Source organism: Diorhabda carinulata, chromosome 2, assembly GCF_026250575.1.
Source record: "Diorhabda carinulata isolate Delta chromosome 2, icDioCari1.1, whole genome shotgun sequence".
NCBI lineage: Eukaryota > Metazoa > Arthropoda > Insecta > Coleoptera > Chrysomelidae > Diorhabda > Diorhabda carinulata.
The window spans coordinates 31,907,641-31,921,550 of record NC_079461.1 but is presented as its reverse complement, the minus strand read 5'-3'; the positions used below and the strand labels follow the sequence as shown (position 1 = coordinate 31,921,550).

The 13,910-nt window shown below is 32.4% G+C and overlaps 1 protein-coding gene across 1 annotated transcript in view; it reads right to left on the bottom strand.

Moving 5' to 3' along the window:
• The window catches only part of LOC130890803 (palmitoleoyl-protein carboxylesterase NOTUM), a 32,530-nt gene extending 22,150 nt beyond the window's left edge, over window positions 1–10,380 (bottom strand). The window contains exon 1 of the mRNA XM_057795127.1: window positions 10,289–10,380. Within this exon, the coding sequence (XP_057651110.1) occupies window positions 10,289–10,306 (18 nt within the window). The 5' untranslated portion in view covers window positions 10,307–10,380. The remainder of the gene's footprint in view (window positions 1–10,288) is intronic.
• Window positions 10,381–13,910: the final 3,530 nt, after the last annotated feature.

Below are 13,910 nucleotides of genomic sequence, written 5' to 3'. Positions count from 1 at the left end.
TTATAAAATGTCAAGAAAAGAAGAAGTATACAATGTTTGGAAGCTAGAAGTGTGAACATTAATGATGATAAATGTGGAAGAGAACATAATGAAGAAATAAATACTATAGAAAATACAATTTCATGGAAATAAAATAGCATTAGAAGTGTCTCTATTCCTGTTTTATAATTTTTAAGTTCGCATTCACTCAAAAATAGAGCCCATATTCTCAATAGTTAACGTTTTCTCTTTAATTTAGACTTTATATCTTCATAGACTGTTTAAAAATCAAAAATTTCAAAGGAAAAACGTTTGTTTTTGTAAGACTGCGTTCGTAATTGGAATTTGTATTATTTCCCAAATTTTTTTTCATTCTAACTATTAATGTTAAATAGAAAACATTTTTGGAGGTCGAATATTTGAATGGAGGAAATATCTGATAGCGATATCTAGGTAGAAATGATTTAGAGTTTAATTAAAATTTGTGTAATTTTGCTTGATGAAAAATATACCAAATAAATGTAATTTTAAATGATATCGACTTTGGTTTGTGAACTAGCAATAGAAAAATGATCCGTGAGAGAAATTTTGAAATTTATTTAGGTGAAAATTAGTCTATTTTTGGACTTAGTGCATATTTTCGTATTAATAAAAATAGTGATAGTTGGAAATGCGGCGAGTACGACAACACCGCATATAAATCAAGGTAGGTGCGTGCCAATGCTCCTTTTTGAACGTAGCCGACCGACGGCGGTAAGATCAAAGCGAAATGAACTTTTCCCACACGCACCACCCCCTAAACAAATCGGCGACCGAAAATCATGTAAAGAAACAAGCGTATAACCATAAGCGTAGCTCGAGGATATCAACAATAAGTTCAATGGTTTACAAAGAAAATGGAAATTAGTTAAAGCGTTCCGTTTTTTAAAAGTGTGATCAAAGGATAAGGAACACAAGTGTCCAATGGCGTACCTTACAGTATGAAACATTTTTGTGATTCAAACTAAAAACTGAATATTTTCAAGTTTTGTGTACAGTAGTAGACTGAATGATCAATTGTGTAGAGCAATTGAGAGAAATAACAGAAAAGAAAATGAAGAATAAAAGCGGAGATATATTTAAATTGAAATAAAATTGGAAAAATACGTTGTGAAAACGTAAAATATACACTAGAATACAATAAACTATGAGCATATAATTGTCAGATCCGAAGAATAAAACTTTACTTACAGAAAAGAAAACATTCCCTTTTCCTTATACGTTATCTTGTCTTTCTTGTCTTCAATTTCCTTCACCTTTATGCCTTTTACTAATTTCTGGAATCCTTACATGTTTAATCGTTAAGACCACGTTATAGTCTCCATATTTCTATGTTCAATGGTTATATTCAGGTATCCAAATTATCTTTTCATGATTTTGTCCGTGTTGTCTATGACAAGCATAAACAGAAATAGATTTAATTTGTTTCCTTTTTTACACCTCCGTCCATTCCGCATTCCTTTGCAATTTATACTATTTTATTTGTGCTTCGTTTTCTTCTAATAACGACGAAATCAAATGTTAATGTGAAAGAAGCTGGATAAAGTTAGAATAAGGATAAATTGGCCAAGATATAATAAAAGTTACTTCCATTGAAGTATACATGTAGAAAAGTAATTTATGATAGAAAAAAAAAATAAGTAAGAAGATATGGCTGAATAAAAAGGATGGAGAATTCCATAGAATCAATGAAAATGCTAATAGTTGAAGCTGGGAGCTAGAAGAATGAAGAAAAAACCGTTTCCAACGAACTAGTTGCGGAAAATTCAGTTCAACGAAAGAAGTCACTTAATAATTGGAAAAAATGACACTTTAATATAATTGACCTACGCCCCTGAAAACGCGATTTCATAGCGGCTTTTTCAACAGATCTCGCATGAATAGAATTTTATGTTCTATGGATGTGTTGTAAATAACAAGAAAAGAATATGCAATATTCCCTAACAGGTGAGAATATCGTGCAGGTAGTCCATAAACAGGTGGATGCGTAGTACTCCTAAAAAAGACGACGTATAAGGAAAGGAAAAGGGACAACGTGGTTCGATAGTAACGAACAGATGATATTAGAAGTAGATTCATATTTTCAAATTTAATAAAAAGACAAAACATGTAAGTTGAATTAAATTCTTTAAAATTACTGTTTTTGTAGTTATTTCAAAGTTCAAATCATAATTGGAAACAAAATTGTAGCTTTCTCAATGTCAGAAATGACGGGGTAATGAAGGGTTTCCCTTTTAGTACATTTTTCTATTTTCGGGAAAAGTCAGAAGTCACACGGTGGTGAATCAGGTGAGAAAAGGTGATTGGAGCAAAAAAAGATTTCATCACCAAAATCTCTCTTTCATAGAGTGCTGCTATAAAATGCATTTACCGTTTATTAATCAGTCCTCGTATATGATAAAAAAGATCTTTCTAAGTGAAGCAATACTGTTTTATGAATGTTTCGTTTAAAATAATAGATTTATTTCCATGTATTTAATGGAATAAAAAAATAGTTTTGTGAAAATCATATTTCAAAATCAATTTTGTGTCTCGTTTAAAAGTTGAAAACTATTCAGAAAGTTGACATTGCTTACTTTAAACTTTTCTTCCAAATACCCGAGAAAATATTTCTAAAAGTTCACCCCATCAGATTCCGTGAGCTATGGCAAGCCGAATAAAATTTATTGTAACAGAGTTGAAATTTCATCAACCAACTTTTGGTAACTCACTTCGCTGTTACTGGAAATATCTTTGTTGATTTTCATTATCATAAAATGGTACTTTAAAGACTTTTTTGTGTTAATCGACGATATTACATGACACAAGTCCGGGAGCTGGCACATTTTTTGTGCCAAGTTTAGAAGATAATTGTTGAATGTTTACATACGATCCGGTCTGGATCGATATTTTTACTGTTGAAGTCAGCGTTTAATATCTCCAACTGTACGATGATCCAACTCCTTTGGATGAAATTTTTGTCGCCTATATTGATTCTAATCATCGGATGGGTACTCCTGTTTTTAATCTGTTTTAATAACCATATCATCATCTTCTGAGACATAACTGTTCACCTGGTTGTGTGGTAGTAGTAAACAGTGTGTTCAGTTGAAATTTACCAATGTTCAGTCAGTCAGGAATTTTAGTTTAGTACTAATTTTATTTTTTTAGAAACATCAATCATATATAGTATGATAGAATACAATGAAAACATTGTAAACATAAATTTCATAGGTCATAGTTTAGTTAAGAAAAAATTGGGCTTATGATTCAATTAGTCGTCTGCATACAACAAACCCCAAGGGGTTCCGGGTTAAGTGACGCAACATTTGTCGTTGGATTTTGACTAAATACCGTTTATTGATGCAAAAGGATGATACTACCAGAAAAACCAGCGATAGTGCTGAGCGGTCTGATAGCTGGAGCAGCAGAGTTGATGATATCAAAGGGTACAGTTTAATATTTTGGATGTGTCAATGAGAAATGGACGCCATTCTTATTTATAGCTGACAACAACGACGCATCGACGATTCAAAGCGCTATTATAAGATGAGTAAACAGAATTTTTGCGTCTGTGTGTGATAATAGATGAAACATCACTTCATTACTGCAGTCTTGAAACAAAAAGATTGTTAGCTGAATGGAGAAACTGTAAAATCAGGAAAAATCAACTTGCAAGGTTAAGTATCTGTACTTTAGGAAGTGCGTGATGTTTTATACATGGACTATCTTCATAAAAGTAAAACTATAAACAGTGGATTTAATATAGCGTTGGGTATAGAAATAATGACGAAACTTTCCAAAAAGAAGCAAATCCTTTTATAAAAAATAATTTATAGTAGTTATATTGCACGTTCAGTTACTTAACTATCTAGCCTATTCTCCAGATCTAGTACCCAGTGATTACTGGTGCTCTATGAGAAAAGAGTTTAAAGAAATATGTGATTACCGAGGCTAGAGTCTATTTTGGAAACAAATAAAAAATCGAAATTTTCAGTAAAAGGAGTTTTCATTGGATAGGCAAGGTACTTTAGTGATGTTAATATTTTCGAATTAATTTTTAGCAAAAATACTGACGTTATAATCTTCTACTCAACTTTTCCGACAAAACTACAAAAAGCTTTGTTTTCAGAAATATTTTTAACAAAAATTTTATTTACATATTTATCTATCAAACATAGTTGGTTTGTCCAAGGGGTTAACATTATTTTCCGCTAAATAGGGTAAAAATAACCCTCTTCAAGTTCTGAGAATTGTCGGCGAATGGAAGAACTCAAACAGTTTTGTACAAATAAAAGAACCTGTTGACATTAAGGTGATTATTTACCGCAAGAGCTGTCATAAATCGCTTAAGGAGGTACTACGTTTGTGACTGAGAGGTTGACGTATATTTTTATTTAGAATAATCTTTTACTAGATGCGGATTTTGAATCAGCTATCAGACCTCAATAATAATACATTGAAAAATTAATGACCAGAGCGACCTCATATCAATTTTTAATCGGTTAATAGGTATTTTTTCATCAGAATTTCATAACAAACTTCGTTAAATGGATATTATGTATTGGAACTTGATAAATTTACGAAGAACATAATCGATTCGTGTTTGAAATATAAGTTATTGTCTCTAGATTAATTCTAAGAGTCTTTTCTAGTATTTTGGATGAGATAGGAATCAAACTCGAACGCCTATAAAATATTATATCTTTAATTGGTTTACTAGGTTTGTGGATTAAGATGATATGGTTCATTTTCCATGGGATTGAAAAATAACACAACCTCAAAAATATACTCTAAATGCCAACGGCACATTGGGGTAGTTCGAGGAAACTTTTGGCATTTGTTAAGTCATGCTTTGGTGATTTATCAACTTTTGATTATTTCCAGGTCTTGCTTTCTAGATATTTTTGTTTCACTTCTTCTTCGTGACCATCTATTGTTGAAGAATCTGACTGAAAGATCTTTTCCAGGTGGTCAGCGAAATTAATCGCGTTTTATTAAGTCTTCTCTAATCCAGACATCTAGAGAGTAGATGTGGGTGATTTATTTATTGCCGACGGTTGACCTTTTTCGTTGCTTTTCAACTATTGCAATCATGTTCATTGATCATATCCTATAGTCACCTCAATATATTATTCGGTAGAGGTATTGCAAAGTTAGGATCAAAGATACCTTATGATGTATAAAGGAAGGCACATGAAAGCTATTCAACATTTATCGGATATTTTAAATGCAGAAAACTCAAGAAGGATTCATATGATGCAGATAAACTAAATATCTGACAAGAATGGATCTAATATAAGCCTTAGTACAAAATCCTGACAAATAAATATCTTCAACCACCAGTTGCTTGACCTTAATAATACCCATTAAGTACGGCAGTGATCAATATTCACTGCTATCAGATGCTTCCTTGATTTGAATCGGTTCATGAGCTTATCAAGTAAAGCACTACTAAATATTTATAATTTAATACTGAACAAATAAAAAAAATTAAAAAAGTTAATCTCCTTAGACCAGATTCGAACCCAGGATCTCCAGTTTGAATGCACGGAGCTGTTAGCTGTTTCTAAATCTACAATGATTTTTGGAATGATTTATTAAATTAAATAGCTTTTGAAATAAAATAAATGTGACTCAAAACTGTCAACATTATTGTGTATTTAGATTTTTCTTTAAAACGCCAGAAATTGAAGAAGCTGCTGAAGTTGTCTCATCAAATTTATTGTTGGAAAATCAAGGAAAGTATATAATATGGCGTATAAATTTTTGAGCTGGCAACAGAGATTATCAATAATAATAACTATTATTATAATTTTCGATAACTATGTACTATGATATATTGTATGAAATTATTGTCAGAATAAAATAATACTGTTTCTAGAAATGTAATAAAATTTTGCAATAAAAAAATTAAGGGAAAATATTTAATAGTCGTGGATAAAGTATATTATTTTACTCGCGTATAATGATTTATTATTCCCGAGGTAAACTCACCTAACCTCCATTATACACTAGTGAATAATATACTATTAACAAACGTGAGAGCTGCTTCCTCTAATATAGAGAAAGTCACAAGTAAAAATGCATAAATACATCGATACACTTGATTTCTAATAAGTATAATTCTGTTTTATATACGCATGTCTAACTTAAAATTTAGGAAACATCCCTTGAAATTTTGAAAATCATAAAGACGAGCATAATTTCGATTTCTGTGGCCTTTGAATTGGACTGTGGATTCTGATAATGTCCATCTATTGGATAGAGAAAAAATAATAAAATATTTCATCATCCATTCGAAATACCGAAGGTCGAAACTCGAAAAATGAGTTGTATTTGAATGAGTTTAATGTCGTTTCTTATGTTTTTGCATATGAGAACCGCGAAAATAATAATTAAAAAATTCTATAACGCTCACACCATGAAATTTGAAAGATTAAATGATCAAAAATTGAAATATTAACCTAACCTAACGTAACTAACTAGACCACACCGTCCCTAGAAGGTTAATCGTCGCATAGTTGTCCAACACAACCCATGATTTAGGACTTGCAAGTTTACCTCCTCGTGGTGCATCGGGGTAGCTCTACAAAACTACCGAAATTCGAATTCAACAACTAAAAAGTCTAAAAGCACTTTAATAATAAAAAAAATGAACAAAAATCAATTTTTTAACTTTCAAACGACTTCCAAATCATTACAATTTTTGACCTTTCGTCCTCTCATATATTAAGTTGTGAGCGTTGTAAAATGTCTTTATTATTTTTTCCATAATCTCAGGTATGGGTCACGGAAATCGTAATCTCCTCTAAAGACTGAAGGATCGTTATGTTTACATACAAAAAAATTAGAATAGATCAGACTATATACCTCCCACCATTGCGATTTCAAAACACACACACTCTATTATAACGTTCTTACCAAAAAAATTTGCAAACTTTCCAAAAAGACATTTTACATTTCCCCCGTATTCAAAATAAACCTCAGAAAGTGTCTCTTACTACTTTATTGTTATCAGTTATCACCGTCGTCGGGTCGGTAGTCCACAGTAGCAATGAGTTACTTGTTCATATGCGTTATGGTATTTACCAAACGCTTATATGTCCGATAAACGATTTACAAGTAGCAGTGTAAACTTGTCAGAGCACCACTACCTTATGCTTGTGAATTGTATAGGGTGATTTCCAACATATATTCATCGTGAATATAATGAAATTATGAGTACATTTTAATAAATAAAATGTATAATTTAAAAACAATGATTTCTGCTGCCATTATCATAACAAAATTTATTATACGAAGGCAGTTTTTTATTCAACCTCCGATCGCTCCGTGCAAACACCTACGCGGGTAGACAAAAGCGGGCATACTCTGTAGCCGACAGGCGTCAGTCGGCGTTGTGTTACAGCCACGTAAACATATCCTCCGATATTGACGCTCCTGCCAAGTGTAAATTGTGAAGTTTGATTCGTTTTCTACAGGCCGAAGGCACTAGAGCTGCAGAAATCCATCGGAGAATGAATCGTGTGTATAGGGAAAACGAATGAATAGTGTTGAAAGTTTAAAGATGGCCGTAATGATTGATAAAGGTGGCCAAGAACGCAAATATGTCCTTTTAGATGACCTGGTTCAACGAGTTGACAGAATGGTTAAAGAAAATCGCAGATGCGGAATTTCCAGAAGTTTCCAGATCTGTTCATTGGCGGCAACTTATTTTGCAGAGGGTATTGAAAAGCTTGTCCACAGATATGACAAATGTCTCAATCTCTTCGATGATTATATCAAAAAGTAACCGTGGTAACAATCTTTTGGTAATAAAATTATTGTTTTATAAGATTTGTAGCCTATCGGAGGTTGAAAAGAAAACATATTTATCCAAATTTGGTTCATGAGAAATATTTTCTCCTTCTGATTCTCTGAATTATATGAGAAAACTTGTATTAATTACAAAAATAACAGATATTGATTACAATAAATGATAACTGAAAATAAGTAGCCACTAGACCAAAACTGTGTCTCAATTGAAGTACGCCGGGTAGTATGACCCTGTAATTTGTTGCCACATGCATCTTTATTCTTTGTGATTTAAGAGCTCTCAAAAGTGCCGCTGCTTATTTATCAAACAAATTGTTCAGATTATCATAAAGGGATTAAACGTTGATGGTGTGTAATAAAGATACGTGAGCATATTGAAAGAGTACACGGTAATTCAAATATAACAACAGTTGGATCATAAAAAGATGCCGTGTACGAAATTAATAAAGGAAAATCAAATAATATTTAACTAATCAAACAAAGCTTTCAAGAAATTCAGTGAAACTTAAATAAAGAGCTTGTTTACATTTATGCAAACTATAAATTATGCAAATATTAATGGTAAAATTACATCAAGTGACACTAAGAAATTAGTGAAGCGACATCAACATCTTTGGAAAAAAATAGTTTCGAAGACGGAGACAAGTTCTGATATGAGTTCCAGTGGAAGACAATCACCTGGACCTAACTTCAAAGGGTAATACCTTTCAGTATGTATTGGTAGGCCCATGCTGGGTGCGTCGAAACAGGGTAGGACAGGAGCACCAATCATACAGTGAAGCACCGCGTGCCGTTCGCTTCGTTCAGAAACAAATAGACATCAGGCTTATTGCTAGCTATTCATTTCAAGTTTTATCCACGTATAAGAATGCATTTGTAGATTAGTACCCGAACACCAACGAAAGGACAAAAATTTTAGAACTAAAAACTGCGTTTTTTAAAGCTTCCGATACTCGGTGAATATCCTTTTACCATAGAACGTATGGGGGAAAGTATCTATAGACGATGACATTTTATTATTTATTTATATTTAAAATTCACAAAGTCCTCTAAAAAACATCCAAAACACGTAAGGAATTATTCCAAACGAAGATATAATGCAAAAATCCTACTATCACATCTAATGCAGTTAGTTATCGACACAACAGACGACATTCACCCTAAGCGCGCGCCCAGCGATCAGGTGGTGCGTAGTACTTGCAGATATGTCAACCTCTATTTATAAATCATTTCGTTGAACGAAACTGTTTCCAGAATCAAAAATTGTGCAATAGACTGCACGAGATCATATACATAGTTGGGTTAGTGGGTGATTAAGGACCGTTTCATGTCCTTTAAAAAGCTAATACTAAGTGTTTAAACCTCGTACCTGTGAGTGTTGGGCATTCACCGATGATGGACTGCAGTTTCTTCTTCCGAATCGTACGTGATACCTATAGAAAGGAGATGGCATCCTAGATGACCGTTTCCAGTTAAAAGATCAGTCAGTAGTCGAATTTCGCGTCTGTTTAAGTTGATCAATTGATTAATAAGATCGGAAGAAGGATCATCTATGTGTACTTTAGTTTGTCTCATGTCAGGTGTTTCCATCCATCTCCTGTCGGATATCCCTAAAATGTGTACTGGGCCAGTTGGTGGTTTTGTCGATCCAAATCTGGCGAGTGAGTAAAGCTCATCGTTGCTTTTGTTGTCCTAGTGATAGAACACTCAAATGAGCTGAGCATTGTCGTCCAGTTTTTTTGTAATTTAGCATAAGCTCCAACGATATGTTATCAACGAATATATAGCCTTAACTATTTACCCTAGCTACTAGAAGATCTCTGACGGCATGATATTGTATTTGCAGCATCCTCTACAGTTTTAATCATTGCTTTCTCAAGAAGTTGAGTTAGCTTGAAATGGAAGAAATCCTGAGAAGGTATCATGGTTACAAAATATATTATTGGGTTAGGTTGTACAATAAAACTGTCCAGTAGAAGAATTAAAGTTAAATAGATACTTCTTGAACATATCTCGTATATCTGTTCCTCTAGGATGTATCAAATAATTTCAAGTAATAGTAGAATAATTAAAAATAACTGTTTTCATATAAAACATCCAATTATATTCAACGATGCAAAGTTGTTTTAAAGTAATAACGGTTATCTAGTTATCGCATAATTTGATAAATATTTTTTTTTTAGATTTGCATCTTATTATCTATAATAATTACCGAGAAATTAACGTGTTGTCAATGAAACTAAGGAAAAATTAATCTTTATAACTTTTCCTTTCTATTTAATTATACATATTTAGTAATTCTTTTCTAACTAGAGGGCTGTTTAACTAATATTTTTCATATATACCTACTCTTGAAAATAGTAAGCCTCAATACAAATCAACAATCCTAAATAATAACATATTTTTTGTGTACATTTTTTAATAAGACAATAATAAGATTCTTAAATTAAATAAGAAAAAAATTCTGTCCTACCTGCGCAAATATACGCATGTTTGTCACTAATGCCAAAACACACCTGACGAAGTTTCACAATTTCTTCGATCTCACTGTCGCGTTTCGTCTTGATATCTGTACTCACGTTTCGACTACCTCATGCTCGAAAGCCGGTCTCCAACTAATTCAAAAATACAAAACGGCCTCTGCATCTACTGAAGTTGCGACTCCATCACCGATCTGAAATATACCCATGCCCCACCACCCTTGACGAGGGGGTGCGCCCAGTACGATTGTGGATTCATACCCCCTGTAGAGGGGCTTTATTGTCGATTATTAGTATTTGTAAATATTGAAAATGAACAATATTTCATAAAAACAACCAAGTACATAAATCATACATTTAATAGATGACATTTCTCATAAAAAATGATTTGTTGTACAATATTATTATTAAAATAATTAATTATAGAATAGTGTTTATATAGAAAAAGGTCAAGTGAATTATTTTTAGACGATTTCTGTCAATTTGTTGCAATAAACCTGGATTTTTTCTTTACATTTTCATCTAATCAATTCACAAAAGTTTTATAAATGTTTTAAATCCATCAATAAGCGTGCTTTCCTCAAAGTCCAAAGAGGAATAAGAATTATTTCGAAATAAATACTAAAAATAATCTAATAACCCATAAAAATTGAACTATTTTTGTTATTCTTCTTCTTTAAGAAGTTTGTATAAATGACAAATTTGCTGCTGACAAAAATATATACATTGAGTAATATATATACAGGTACCTCTTCAACTGGGCTATGTAATTTATTAAGCAATAATTATCATAGGTTCAACCCCCAAAAACTACTAGAAGTAAACATAGTTTTGGTTTATTTCAGTCTCTTGTCATGTATTAAAAGTATTTTTTTTGTTGGCGCCAGTCGCTGTTTCAATTCTGTTTATTGTACATACACACACGCATGTGTCCCGTTAGGCATTCACCCCCAGACGAAGTGGACGGATGGATACTAAAAAGGATATTTCACCTCTCATCACTCACATAGGTCCTCAATGTATTTTACATCACGTCTCCCGCGCATAGTCTTCTTCCTTTTCTCCTTGTTCTCTGGGAGATTCCAGGAGGTCTTCTTTTTTCACGAACAGTTAGCTACGGTGGCCATAGACCCTTGTCATTTCGGTTGTTCGTAATGCTTGTTGCTTTGGTTATAATCTCCTTTCACAAAAAATCTCTAATCCAGATATTCCCAAAGTGGTCGATATTGACCCCTTGTGGTCGATATCGATTTCCAAGGGATTTACATAAACGAAAACTCTCCTTAAATAAGAACCTGAGTACTTATTTAAGGAGAAGTTCAACCAAGGCTACCAGAAATTCTGGTTGCAACGCAACATTAAAATACAGTATCCTACATTGTGGAACATTGCTGAAAAATACCTTATCGCTTTTCCTTCAACTTACCTCGTCGAAAAAGGTTTCAGTGTGGTTACAAACATTTTGACAAAACAAAGGTACCGTTTGAAAATCAACGAACGTGGCGATTTAAGGCTGCAAAACACCAATTTTGAACCGAATTTAGTTAGATTGGTAGAAAGTCACCAGATTCATCCATCGCACTGAATTTTTCATTTTTTTATCTTCACTTTGCGATTCAAATTCCTACTCAAGTATTCTTACGTAACTTTTAGTAATAATTATCAATTACACTTGATATTTACTGAGTTTTATTGTATTTATTTTGATAAATTTTGATAACTAAAGAATGTTAAGTTCACTTACTTAACCAATCGCAAAGTTTCCATATTGATAAGTATTTTTTATAAATAGAAAAGAATTTTTTAATTAATTGTAAAGTAATTACGGGGGTCTGAGATATCAGTTCAGTTAGGAAAAGGGGTCTCTTACCTAAAATGGTTTGGGAATCCCTGCTCTAATCGAACGAGATATTTCCCACCCGCGTCGGAGGGTGGGTTGATTCGAGTTCATAATCGTTTTTGGGTTTCTTAAATAATTTTTTGTTTCTTTACTTTTATTTCACTAACCTAACTTAAGATATCGATCCAACTGTCTCCTCTGTATTTCCTAGTATACTATTTCCTACAATTCCTCGTTTGGATTTGTTTTAAGCTTCTCTAATAGATTTTCTGCTTTGGCGTATTTATAAAGGTCTTGGTAAACGTGTGTTCCAGAAATATATCATATACACCAAGGGAAATCTATTTGAGTAATAAAGAATAGTATGTTTCAATATATGAAAGTCGTTCCTAAAATAGTTATTGACTATGGAGTGCATCAGGAAACAGTATTGAGGCAAATATTCTTCTTGGTGTTTATAAACGCCACTATAGGTCGTGGAAATGAGGGTTTGTAAGCAATTTTGTGAATTTGATACAGTGATCTGAACTGGAGTGACTTAAAAGAATAAATAGAAAGAAAGATATTTTCCTATAAACATTTTCTGTTGTCTTCCAGTTCCATGTCTGTCTACCATTTCTTCTAGATAAATAAGAGTCCAAAAAAAAAATTAGAATACTATTTACAAATAATACCCAAAAATTTTTAAAAAATATAAAGCAGTCGGATAATTGGACGACGTTATGTGTAATAAAAACAAACGCATTTTTTTCAAATTCTGAACAGTGTACCAGACATGTTCTTTGTACCTCGTTCGAGTTTTTCCTAGTAAAACACAAATACCATAAACCCAAATACATTTTTCACAAAAATTAAAATATTCTAGGCATCTACACTAATAAATATTCTTTCTTAGTACCATGGTCTACCCAATATTCCCAAATTTCTCATTGGTCTCCTATCAATAGTTTTTTATATTTCAATGAATTCGTTTATTATCCAGTCAGACAGTTATATTATGCCCTTTTATATAGTATTTAGAAATATTTTGTGCGCAAATATATATTCAATTAAACTTACATATGGTAATATTGTCACCTCCCTATGTAATTCCATCACTATTTTCGTTAGTCAAGAGAAACTTTATTTTCTCAAAAAACAAAATATAATATTTCATTCGACACTCAGATGCTTCTTTAACTTTAAAAGCTTTCAACGGTAAAATGGTACATCTCCGGCTTTATAATATGCCGCTCGACCAATAGACTGTGTTTAACCTTAAAATTCACTGTTTTAGTACGCTGATTACCCCAAAGGCTTTGCATGAATCTATACGGACCACTGTTTCCCTGTATAATCCCCACATCAACATATGCTATGAGAAATGGGAAAATTGTAGGAATTCTCTCCCAAGCGTGTTTTTTTTATGTTACAAAGCTTTTTCATATTAATTAATGGTTTGTTGTGCTTGGAAGTGATCATTCCAAATCTCCAGATTTCTTCATAAACATGAATGAATCATTTTTATGTAATGTGTAAAAATTGTACGAAAAGCACAAAAAGATAGGCTCTGTTGCGATTATGGAAAATGAAAAAAAAATATGGTAAGTATGTCTCCATCGGGTTCTTCTGTCGGCAAAACGACGGCAACAAAATGTCATAAATATTTATTTATTTGTATCCATTTGCAATATTCCTAATACATAATTGTCTAGCTACATTCAATTCAATTATAATGAAAAGAATAAATTAAGACCAATAACCAATGCACTAAAAATAGTTTTCCATAGTCTCCT